General features: G+C 42.6%; 1 protein-coding gene across 1 annotated transcript in view; it reads left to right on the top strand.

Moving 5' to 3' along the window:
* LOC146822848 (cadherin-9-like) overlaps positions 1-13,549 on the top strand; it is an 860,888-nt gene that overhangs the window by 758,516 nt on the left and 88,823 nt on the right. The window contains exons 8-9 of the mRNA XM_085607025.1: positions 9,688-9,824; positions 11,925-12,046. Of these exons, the coding sequence (XP_085463151.1) occupies positions 9,688-9,824; positions 11,925-12,046 (259 nt within the window). The remainder of the gene's footprint in view (positions 1-9,687; positions 9,825-11,924; positions 12,047-13,549) is intronic.

The raw sequence follows: 13,549 nt of genomic DNA, 5'->3' as shown, positions 1-13,549 counted from the left end.
TTTTTTTTGTTGAGAAAACTGAAGTCCCATACCGGTAGTGTACCAAGCTCCATCAGCATGCGAATCCTATCCGCCATATTGCTAAACTCGTAAAGGATACGCATTTTGTATCCGACGGGTTTGTGGCACCGCGTCCCCCGTAACATCATATACGTATGTGGTCACACCAGCTGCTACTTTGGTATGCGATGGGTATGCAGTACCAAGCCATGCCTTACGTCATGTAAATATGGGGTCACGCCCGCTGCGCATTGCGTATGCGACGAGTGCACACTGTGTTACGTCATAGACGTATGGTGTCGTGCCGGGAACGCAATTCCCTCATTTTTTTTGTCTCAAAACTATATCTAAATAAATTTAAAGTGTATATGAGAACAAGCGATAATCTAAAATATTTTAAACATTTATATTTTTCTAACAATAAATAAACTTATATTATGGTAATATTTTCTCAAAATCGCGTTGGCTGCGGCCTCCTTGCGTGCTCACTGCACGATTGCCATGTGACCTTAAAGACAAGCATTTGATTGGTTCATAACATTTTCCATTGTAACAGTTGGAGGACCCCACCCATTTTCGCCATTCTCTCTACAGCGTTTGATGAGAGACTCCTCTTCTGCTTACAGAGCTTTTTTGAAAACCTTTTGCTATGTACACATATCTGACAGTACACACAACATGCAACCATCATCTTCATCAATATTCATGCTCTGTAAAGCAGCCTTCCACATGTGATAGCCTTGCATCTAAAAGCTACATAACAGAGCTTTTCCCCACTGCCAGAGTTAACATGGTTGCATACGCTGTCCACAGTACAATGTAATGCGGTACAGCCCAGGGGCAGTATCATGCATGCATAATGAACACACGGACACAGATAGATAGTGGAAGTGGGTACTGGCACGTGCGCTCAACTCCTTTTTATTACCAGGGTCACATATCCAGTGACGTCTGTGCTGGATGCGTGTGGGGTGAGTGTAAACCAGCCCTCAGGGAATGGTTGCTGCTAGCATCAACTACAACAGTAATCACTGGATCGCACACAGAGATTCAATAATAAAAGGGTCAAAAGTTTGTGCTGCAGTAAGGTAGGGACACTAGATGTGAAATAATACAGAAAAGATTCTATCGTAAAACAGCCATAACTTGTGGTATACTCAGATACATGCAGTAGATCTGAAATAATACACAAAAAGATTGTATCATAAAGGGTCCATCAGGTCTAGTGCACTTAGCCACATCAAAAGCATTCAGCATGTGCACAGCCAGCGATGATGCATGCTGCGGGCGGGCCGTACTAGGAGCAATGTCTGATGCCTACAACACTACATCATCTACAATAGCGACTCAATCAGAATTGTAAACACTGCTGTCTGCAGTGTAGGCCAGAGAGCGGTCAGCAAGGGCCCACAGCCATGTGGCGTTGACTTGAGCTGCCCAGTTTGCCGTACGCAAAGCAACAAAAACCGTGTGCGGACCCTGTGATGATGCGTATGCGTGGTGAGGACAGAGCGCACTGGAGCAATGTCTTTTGCCTACAGGACTGCGTCATCTACAATAGCGACTCGATCTGAATTGAGAACACTGCTGTCTGCAGTGTAAATTGAAGGCAGTAGTGAGCACAGTCTTCCATGAATACTTTTTCTCACGTCCTCTTCACAAAATACAACAACATAAATTACACAAAACTCGGCAATAAATAAATCAAAACAATTCGAATTGCGATCTCTGCTGTACACTGTGTACACTGTTATTCAGTGTTCTTTTCCACTACCAAGAAGAATTTGGTCATTGTACTAGACATATAAGTCATCTTAAAAAACTTCTTCAAGCAAGTATACTAAAAGGCTATTGTGTATATTTCAATAAAAGTTGTAGTTAGTTGCCTACTGGATTCTGTAATTAAACAATCACCACTCGATCTGAATTGTGAGCCCTGCTGACCGCACTGTAGGCCAGAGGCAGTGATCATTAACGCCTCACAGCCACGTGCCGTTGGATTCGGAAGCACGCAGTTGGTTGCACCTGATCGGAGTGGGTACACAGAAATAAGCACAAACTTTAACTTCTGACATCCTCAATCACAGAATCAAGACCCCGTTTCACTGTTCCGACCTGCTGTACCACGGTGTGCTCCACCGACTGCAGTCAACCAAGCCCAATAATCATGTGCAGCAGTTAGCTGCGGAAGCACAGAGTCTGATGCACCTCAACGGAGGGAGTTCTGTCAAAACCAAGCAGCAAGTAATATCGGACATCGTCCATTTTGGGATCAAGACACAGTTCCACTGTTGGGACCTAGAGTTGGTTGCACCTGGTCGAAGGGACTACCTTCATCTCCACTCTCAGATACAGTTCTAACATCATCCATTGTGGGATCAAGCCCCCTTTCCACTGTTCGGACCTTCTGTACCACGGTGTACTCCACCGACTGCAGTCAGCCAAGCCCAATGATCATGTGCAGTACTTAGCAATGGAAGCACAGAGTCTGATACACCTCAATGGAGGGAGTTCTCTGAAAACCAAGCAGCAGGTAATATCGGACATCGTCCATTCTGGGAGCAAGACACTATTCCACATTTGGGACCTAGAGTTGCTTGCACCTGGTCGAAGGGAGTACCTTCATCTCCACTCTCAGATGTAGTTCTAACATCGTCCATTGTGGGATCAAGACACCATTCCACTGTTGGGACCTAGAGTTGGTTACAGCTGGTCGAAAGGAGTACCTTCATCTGCATTCTGAGATGCAGTTCTAACATCGTCCATTGTGGGATCAAGACACCGTTCCACTGTTGCTACCTCTTCGACTACTGTGTTAGTAGTGTTAGTAGTATACAGAGCACTTCACGGTGCTGGGCCTCAGGCTGGGCGCTGTCTGCCTGTGTCGCGGTAGCCAGCGTTGATCTCAGGAGCCTTCCCAGCTCGCAGACCTCGGCTCAAAAGCTTCCGCCGGTACGTGGTGGGCCCTCTTTCACATACGACGGTGTCGAAAGGTGAGCCACCTTCGCTCACGGCGTCAGCCTCATGGCGGTGTAAGCTTCGCAGACCTGACAGACATGTTCGCCATTCCGGAAGACAGCCACACCCAGAGAAACATGCCTTTTATTCATACCCCTACGCTAGCCTTGCGTACGCCGAGCCAGCCCACTACGCTAAAGATTTTTTTTTGGGGGGGGGCACGTACGCGCTATGTTTTCGTAATCTTCCCTACTAACTGTATGTCTGTGCTCTGCATACTCAAGTCTGCCCGGCACATCCCCTCAACACTTTGTGTTGTATACTTTTATAATCGAGAATCACTTGCCACCTTCGCACATACTTTGCTCCCATCTCTCCCCGCATTCTGCATTGTGTGACAGAGGTGCCATGCCATGTTTGGTTTGTGTACATGGCTAGCCACGGTTCCCACAGTACGTAGTGTCGTTGTGTCTGCTAGGTGTACATGTTATTTGTCATGTTGTATGTGATTATATAAGGTAGCGCATTTATTCACGAGCAGTGGTTTCTCCCATTTACATATCGCTGTCTTAAAGAGGATACTGAAGTTTTTCTCACAGGTGAAAAGTGGGACCACAATGACAATCATTCATTACTATGCAAGAATGTCCAACTGCACGACGCGTCTAAGCTTACAGCCCCCAATCGTATGTGCTTTCTTAAAAGCATGCCAATGCCCACAACCAGACCAACATTCACACAGCTTTATAACAGCAGTTATCTGCTTCTTAATAACATGGACTGCTACGCAATGTGAGCTGGCATACCGTATGCCCTTACTGTTTCAAACAAGATAACTTCATCTGGCAATCTCTATTCCCACCCACACAAAGTAACTCCCGAAGTTCAACTTGGCCTTCAATACCTACTTTGAAAACAGATTTTTATTAAACGGAGCAAACTGAAAGCGCATTTGTTTCAAGCATCAGTGTCCCTCACTTCTCCAAAAGTAATTTATCGACTGCAGATAGCACGAACTTCAAGTAAATTACACTCCCTTTTAAATACGAACCTCCCATTACACTTTGTGAATTGTTACACAATTTTCAACACATCTGACATTTATGGTCTGGCACACTTTTTAACATTGTCCCCTCCGGCTTTCTCACAGGCTTTCAAACTGTTTTTAGTCTAATACCAGACTTCATTCATTTGATCATCTCTGGAATAACAGCAACAGTGCCCATGATTCTCGCTCTGTTTGCGGCCATCCTCCTACTATTTTAGCTTGTTAAAAATGGCTACGCTCCTTGTGGTAACAAGCATGTCCGACAGAATCCGCCTCTACGCGAAGCTACATAAATACCGTGAAAAAATGGAACAACTTTTCAGCTGCCTGCCTCTATCTATTATCAGAGCCAGCTACAACATGACATTTATTTACACATATACAATCTGCGTGCAACCATCTTTTTATTCCAAAACTTGCCCAGTCGACTGGGGAATGGATCTATGCCTTGCCAAAATCCCAGCAAACACTTCCGATATCCAGCAGGTAATGGAGTATCTTGAAAACCATGAACTTGATTGTTTGGGCAGTGGAGCAATGGCAGATGCAACGCAAAACGGTATCCTGGCGGAATTGGATCTATGCACAGCCGCGAAAGATCTCCTGCAACGTGCCACCTTTGACAACATCGCAGATTGCCTGCCAATTCAAATTGCCGCTCCAACATTCGAGGAATATTACTGTCCCTTCGAGGATATGAATTGGATTGCTTCGCTTTTCTCACACGATGGCAACAATCGCCTCTTGGAACATTACGCATCTCAAGCCGCTGAAGAAGTTCCGGACTGCAATCTCCAAGACTTGGAAGAAATTCACTTTATTCTTGGATTGATTTTTTCCAACTTTTGTGACTTTTTCCTATAAATTTTTTTAATACACTTCAATTGAACTATTTTCATATAATAACTTTCTAAGTAAGCTTAGGCATTTGAACTCTGTTTTCATTATTGGCCCTTACCTCTCCACACTAACCAGGGATGGATGATGTATGGCCTATGCAAATACGGTATTTACTTGCTAAATTAGCCTAAACCCGACATCCATTTTTAAACCATATCTATTCTTTGCACAAACGTCTCTCTGTCTGCCTCTTATCCACGAAGCCCTTTCACACAAATTAGCTCACCCTCAGCCTCTGCTCACGAACTGGCGATCAAGATAAAAAAACACGGCATTGTTTAGGAACTGGTTGGCACAGTGTGACAATCGTATCCTACCTTTATTTTCATTCTACAATTTACAGTCATTCATGTCTAATAGGTATTGTTTATGTCACAAGGAACTGTAACATGTAATGTGGAATTGACTGATGCAGAAGCTTTGCTTGAATACAGCAGAAGTGGTTGGAATTTGCCTCAGACGGATGCCTTAGCTCTTGCACCAGTGGTTCCATTTATGGCACTTACATAAAGACACTTTTTATATAACTTGCAGACTCCATCGCTTTATCCCACACAGCCACTTTCTTAAACACACCTGATTTCACCATTTGTCTTCTGTGGCATTGCAACATTCTGCATTATATTCTTCACGATTATTTCTTTATTCCTGCTTGCTAAAACACTCCATTTGAATCTTCAGACCGGTAGGGGTGAGTAGTTTGCTTCCCACTCCCGCTATAGTCTAAACCCATACTAAAACCACTTGCACAGCTATGCTACAGCGGCCAGTATGCTACAGCGCCAGGAGCACATCAGTTTACAGCAATTAGCTCACGGTTTCATCCCGAGTGTACCAGCACCTCACCTCAGCACCATCTCACTCTGGGCAAAACAGCACTTTCACACCGGTAGGGGTGAATACATCACTTCACATTCCCTGTGTAGCACATCCTAACCACCCCACAGACCTCACAGCCGCTCCTACCCTCCTCTTTCCTACTCTTTTTGCCCTTTTTTCCCCTTACTCGCTTCAACGGAATCACAAAATGACTGCCAACACTTCCTAGTTGCAACCGCTCGCACCGCTGGCAGCCAATAAGCAGCAAGCTCGTGCTCGTAACGCCTCAGCCAATCAGAAGGCAGAATTCCCAAATATCGATATCTGTAAATTCCGATATTTCTCCAAAACTACTGAACGGATTTACACCAAATAAACAAAAGCGTGACCAAGACCCTTCTCCCTACCAAATTTGGGGTAATTCCATTCACCTGTTCGACCTGTAGCCTTGTCTAAAGCTTCCTATGGAAATTAACATGGAGAAAACATGTTTTGGGACCCCCCTTTTTTCTCGGCCCCCCCTTGACGAATCACTCCCAAACTTTCAACATAGGAGCTGATATGAATAAAGAATTTGTTTGAAAATTTTCATGAAGATTCATCAAACGACGCCAAAGTTATAAGCAAAACAAAAAATGCTCTTCCTATGGAAACTTGGTCCTAGCTATAACTATCTACTGGCGACTGCCAGTAGGTAATATATATATATCTATATATTTTGCTCACCTGCACCTAGACCAGCGCACTCATGGACGGGTGCTTGTAGACGCGGAGGTACAACCGCGTTAAATATTCACGCTCACTTCTCTTTCCACTGTCGGTTTCGAGAAAAGCACTCTCAGGGATCTTTGCTTTTTCAAATTCCTGTAATTCGTACGCCCAGCATAACATGACGCATTTTGGCTTACACCTTAATCTAATGTTTGCTCGTTACGCGCCAGCGGCAGTTGTTTAAACCAAAAGATAAGTCACATGATGCAATCAAAATTGTAATCAACAAAGGGCCATCAATCCATGTACAAATTCAAGCGCCATCTTGGAACATATATTGCCCAGATGCCTCCTTATGTCAACAACAACATATCCTGTTCAAGATATGCTATTTCAACAATTTTACCACACATAATCAAACATAATCAGATGTAATTACAGTTTCATTATCCCATATTGAGGAGAAACCTTGCGTAGCAGAGTTTGACAAAGTAAGTCCGTTGTATTTGTTATTACGCCGTATATCGGCATGTATGCTGCATTGCTTTGATTGTCATATAAAGCCTACGATCGGCTAAATATCTTTGATTGATTATTATTAATAAACCATGACAATTAATTTTGTCACAATAATGCCATGTATCGGTCAACCTTCAACTACCTTTGCAGCATGTATCACGGATAAATAAAAAAAAAACCATCAACTTCTAAAATTTCAAAGAATGTTTCTAAGGCATTTATATTAGAGAATTTACACAGATCTTATTTTTCATTACAGTTACCCTACACATTTAAATAAATATTTATTTTGATCACCAAGATGTATCGCTAATTCTTCCCCTATGTTCATGCCTTTTGGGGCCTTGGTCTCTAAATCAATTAAATATCTCGATTCAAACCTACGCAACCTCTTGATCCTGTCTCCACCCCTCACATTATTAGGGATCTGGTCTAAACCAAAGTAGCACAACAGAGCCCTGTCGCTACCATGCTTCTCTGCGAAATGTCTCACTTCTGGGTAGGTAGCATCTTTCTTAACTATCGCCCTCATATGTTCTAAAACTCTAATTTTTATGGGGTGGATAGTGCTACCAATATACCTCAGTCCGCAGCAGCATTCCAAGCAGTACACTACATATGTAGTGTTACATGTTAAAAACTTTTTTATAATTCTTGGTTTATTTAGACCTGTCACTGTGTACATTAATGTTCTTTTGCTTCCTATACAGACCTTGCATTTCCCGCAAGGATAAAAACCTCTAAGCTCCATTAGGGTTCCCCCTGTGTTAGGTTTCATTTCTAGATGGCTCTGTGCAAGACTGTCCCTTAGTGATCTAGCCTTTCTGAAGGTTATCAATGGTGAGGCTGGAATGTCTGAACCATTAACATTGTCTGTTTTCAGGATGTGCCAATTTCTTCTCCAGATTTTCCTTAGTTCGTTGGCATCATCCGAAAAAGTAGTTATCATCCTGAACTTAGTTTCTATCGTTTTGTCTATATTCTTTTTCTCCTCTGAAAGAAGGGTTTCTCTGGGTATATTTTTCACCCTGTTAAGGGTTACATCCAGAAAATCCTTATTGTATCCAGATAATCCTTATTGTAGCCCCTAATGGTAAATCTATTAAGGCTAGCTTCAGCAGCTGCTTCAAAATCCATGCTTCTGGTACTGTTCCGTTTTAATCTTAAGAACTCCCCATAGGAAACCGACAGTGGAAAGAGAAGTGAGCGTGAATATATATATATATAGATATATATATATATCGATATTTTCGTATGTTTGTAAACTATATTAGTGTGTAATGACTAATCTTTTTCCAACATGTTATACTTACATTATAAGCATAGGGACACAATATTTTCATAAACAATATTTATGACACAATATTCTTGTTTCTCAATATTGTTGTTTTCAATATTGCGTCAGTGATCTCTTTACAGACTGGACTTTAAGGGTCTGATCCTTTTAAATTCCTTTCCAGAATAAAGGGTAGAAAAGCTGATGCATGCATGCATGCAGTCAGTGGGGCAAATTTACAAGCCCCTTACGCCAGATTTGCGCCGCCGTTGCGTCACTTTTGCGACGCAGCGGTGGCGCAAAGCCAGCGCCATGCTATGGGCTATTTACAACGTGACGCATCTAGGGAGATGCGTCACGTTGTAAAGCCTGCGCCACATGTGGGCGTACCTGCACAGGGGGGGGCTTTCCAGAGCAAGAACGCCTCCGAAAAGTGGCTGAGTGAAATCTACAAGATTTCACTCAGTCACTTTTCCGGCCATGCTGCGTCAAAAACCCTGCGCCTGCTTGAAGCAGGCGTAAGGATTGACGCAGCATGTTGGGATAGGGGCACCCCGAGCCTTGCTGGAGCTGCGTCGCAGTTGCGACGCAACTCCAGAAATGCGCCGCCTTTCCGCGGGGGGATGCGACACGCATCTGCCCATCTGTGCGTCACGGTGCGCCGCATTGTAAATGCGGTGCATCAGTGGTGGCGCACGGGTGGGAGATGCATCGCAACTCTTCTGGCGCATCCCTGCTGATTAGCAGAGATGCGCCAGAAGTAGTAAATCTGCCCCAATGTGTTTTGCTGTTTCGGTGTAAATCAAGGTACAAGAGGTTCAGAAAATACCTCTTTTTGATGTTCAAATTCTCCTATGCCAGTTTGGCCTGCAGGTGCAAGTCAAGACAGTTCCCAGGTGTTCTTCTCTAAGTACATCACTTTGAAAGTAAATATATGTTGTGACAAATATACACTGATCACTCTGGGTCTGCCTCGGGCAACACAAATGTGCATTCTTCCATTGGTTAGCTCTTTGCCTTCGGAGCATATGCTAATTTGATGCAAGTTCCGATAGGAGAGCCATCTTTCTCAATGCTGTTCTTTCTATCTGTTTATTGTATTTGGAATCATTTAGATACCTCCATTGTGACACATTTGAAACCTAACATATCAACCAAATGGTTTTGCATCCAGTGAGGTATTGATTAAAATGCATTGGTCATTAATGTTCACAATTTTCTTGCGTTTTATTGTTCTTTGGATTGAAGGAAGCTTTCATTTTGTTTTCAGTTTTAAGAGTGTTTCTGGTGCTCAATGAGTCAGATATTTAAACGCAGTACTTAAAAACAGTAAACAACTTGAAATACACAAAGGTCCAAGAATAAGACAGACATTGCCTTCTTCTGTGCGGGAGGTTGTTAGTTTATACATAGAAATGCTGATGCTAACAGGCGGCTTCTTATCTTCTTTTTATAGATATGCCGTGGATCGCAACTCTGACATGGACAGAATCTTTGATATACGCACAGGGAACGGATCTATTTTCGTTTCGAAGTCACTTGACCGAGAAGCATCACCATGGCACAACCTCACTGTCATAGCAACAGAAATTAGTAAGCATGATCGAGAACCTCCTATGTTACTTGCACTGCAATTTCATTTCCACCGGAGATATTTGCTATCTGCGAAAAAACAGAGCTGTGGCAAGACTCGAAGTACAATTATTTACTTTACACAAAATACAAGACACAAAGCTGCCATATGCTGGTCAGCCTCCGAGTTCTATGTGCTTGCTCAAACCCACATATGCTGAAACTCACACAGGTTCACTCTCATACAGACTGACTCACCCCACTCACACTTACCCCCTCACCACTAAATTATTCAGTGTCGAATATTTTGATTGGCTCAGAGAGTGTAGATATTGATGGAACCCTTCCCTGGGGAAGCAAATATTTCTTCCCTTGGGGGTGCCATACACAAGCCGAGCCTCTCTATAAAACTGGCTCCTTTAGCTTCTGATGTATACACAAATCTGCTCTACTACCTGGATTATTTTTATATCATGTTGTTCAGTAGACTTATGCTTTAGAATTTAGGCATTGTAATAAACGTACCTGCTAACACATGCAGCCGTTTGCCAAAATGGCGCCAACAGAAATCCCCTCTGTTTTGTCACTTCTGCCCACCCTGTCTGGTCACAGATTGATGGTGATGTCATTTTGACTGATATTGAAAAGCCCTTCAATTTTTGCAAGAGATACTAAACTTGGAGCAGTCTACCCTAGTGGAATTTCTTTCAGCAGAATGTTAGGAAGACCAGAAAACACAGCTGGCAGTTTCTCTTCTAGATTGAATATTTCCTTCAACTTAACATCTGGCCCAAGGTCTATGGACAGCACTTCCAGTATTGCATATGTATGTTGTTCTTCTGGAAGTATTTACTGTTTCTCTGCCTCTCAGTTCCAGTCTTCTAGTCTAGCTCACCTGGGGCTGTAGCTCCCTCTCCCCCAAACACTTCATCAATGCACACCCCAATTCCCTGAGGTAGTGGTGGAGGAGATACCTATTTATATTCTGGCCCTGTCGGAAAAGCAGCGATTTATATTTTAAAAAAACTACCTTGATTCATGGACATCAGTAATAATAAAATGGAGCCCAGGAAGATATCTTTCTTTTCTATAGTTTTCCCTTACCCTACCCCTAAGTTATTGATGTTATAGCGGGTCAAAGGGTGCCACATGTCAATTCCCCTGTAGGGTCTTGGACCCTAGCATGCAGCATGAAGGGCGACACATACTCCAGGTATATGGCCCCGAGCATCTGCACTCGTACCATTTTATTGGCTGGGTCACTTGACCGGTGAAGTCTGTGTTGGATGGGTGTGAGGTGGTTGTAAGGGCCAGCCCTCGAGAACTGGCTGGTTAGTACGTGCTGGAACACTAGGACATGTCCAACAGGACGCTATATCCAATACTCCTCATATTATCGTGAATGTAATTGATGACAAAATGACTTTTTTAACATTATGTAAGAATATTCACAGAAATATTCATACACATCATACTTCATGATTTAATGATCTATCCTAATTAAAAGAAATGTTTCAACTAATCTCAGACTTTTAAGTGTTTCGCTTGGCTAACATGGGTTAATTGAGGGGATTATTAAATGTTTGAACTTCTCCATATGTCTGGTACTTCCATTTAGACCCTCACCCTATAGCTACATGCATGCCATCTAATTAACATGTCAAAAATATAACTCTGTGAAGCCAATTAAAAGTAACGTGCATCACAGGAACAATTCACGTCCATAAAAAATGACCCCGCACGAATTTACAGTTTCCAAATGCATATTTTAATCTAAATCATCTACGTATATTTCTACTGGTAAAATCGATGTGTCCGTCTGCTATACGCTGCTTTTGTGAGGCACAGACATCAATACAAAGAAAACGTTTCATTTACACATGTCTCAACAGTGACAAGAGACAACAACGAATTCCCTGTTGGGGGTTACAGGGAGCAGAACCTGTACCACTGCGCGCTGTGTGATGTTGCCTAGTATTCTGGCCTAACCTCCCCTCATTACCATGAAGATAACTGCATGCGTCTGCGGTCTGTTTGGAAAGCGACATGATAAGTGGACAAGATCGTTTTTTTTTTTCATTTGCAAAGGAAGTGTTTCTGATATGTTTTAATTTCTTTTAGGTAACCCTAAACAGAGCAGTTCAGTTTCCGTTTTCATCAGGATTTTAGACATAAACGACCACGCACCGGAGTTTGCCAAATACTATGAAACGTTTGTGTGTGAAAATGCAAGAGCTGGACAGGTACGCTTCTGTTTTGCAAGGAATGTATAGACGGAATATATTTTGTTTTCTGTCTTCCTCTGAAGTTGTTCTGGGTATTCTTAAAAATTAAAATGTAAATTCTCAGGAGGAACTTGAGAAAAATAACACTTTTCAAAAGATGTTTGCCAATGTAACCAGTCTCTCTTTTTACATGATCGATTAACCTCCGTTTGAAGTAACAATGGAATTCTAAATTGAAAAAATCATCAATTCTACATTTTGTCAGTTAACAGCTACTTATGCTTAACTCCTCCAAAAACATCTTATGACTTCACTAAGAACATCAGCGATGACATCATAAATGGCAACAGCACGACATTACTCTTGATCTCATATAATCAATTATGACGTTGGTGACATCACTGATAAAATCACATAGGCTTTGATCAATGACACTCAGGAAGTCTGAAAGCAAATAGTGCCCCCCCATTTCCATCAAACACATAAAGGGAGGGATCTACAGACACGAAGCATCGCCCGCATCGTGTAAAGTTGTGCATTGGCTCTCATGTGGTGCAATGCGATACAAAAGATAGAACCTATTTACATGCTATTGTAAAGGCATTTGAGTGAAATGCAAAGTTCTGATCAATGTTCAGTGAGGTAATCTCCTTTTATTCAAATCGGGCAGTTCAATTTTAATTGAAGTAACCTTCTGACTTCAGGAGGTTTAGCTTCCATTAAAGCAAACCAATATTTGTGCACTGCCAAAATCCTTGTTTATATCTTTAAAACATACAGGGCCATATTTATAACCTGGTTTGCGATGCAAACTTTAAGTCAGAATTTTAAAGCCACGCAAAGCCACTTTGAGTGGCTCCAAAAATCTGGAGTGCATATTGCTGCTTTGCATTACTCTGTCCTTGGAATGCATTCCATGGGCATTGCTTGGGTGTTCCCACGCAACTCCCATGGTTCTCGATACACTTCCAGATTTACAATTTCTTGTAAACCTGGGAATGCACCAAAAAGATATGACTCCCCAAGAGAGGCATAACCAGGAGAAAAACCTTTATTTCTCCTCGTTACTTCCTCTTCCGCAGCACACATAGAAAAAGGAAATGTCCTCTCAGGGGATTGTTTTTGTGCAGGTCTGTCTTCCTGCATAAAAACAATCCTTCATGCAATGCAGGCACCTTTGCACCATGGTACAAGAGTGCCTGTGTGGGTGCTATGCCGCCCATTGTGCGCCAGCGCATGGGAAAAAGCCAGGAATGTGCTGTGTGGCTCAAATATGGGGCATTCCTGCCTTTTCTCAGTGACACAAAGCAGCACAGCAAGGTGACTTGTTGCGCTGCACCACGCCACTGTTTCATGAATATGCCCTGCAGTTTTCAGGCCCAGCAACCTGGATCTAGAGTTTGATCCTTTCTTGCAAGAGATATCTAAAGTGATTTATAATTTGCATTGTTGTGCAGAATTCGGAGCCAAAGCCACAACTTCAGTTCCTCTAAAGAGTTTTAATGAAAGCAAAACATCAGA

The sequence above is a fragment of the Triturus cristatus genome, chromosome 5_2 (assembly GCF_964204655.1).
Source record: "Triturus cristatus chromosome 5_2, aTriCri1.1, whole genome shotgun sequence".
In the NCBI taxonomy this organism is placed as follows: domain Eukaryota; kingdom Metazoa; phylum Chordata; class Amphibia; order Caudata; family Salamandridae; genus Triturus; species Triturus cristatus.
Note: the sequence above shows the minus strand (reverse complement) of the source record. Positions and strands in the feature narration are given on the sequence as shown.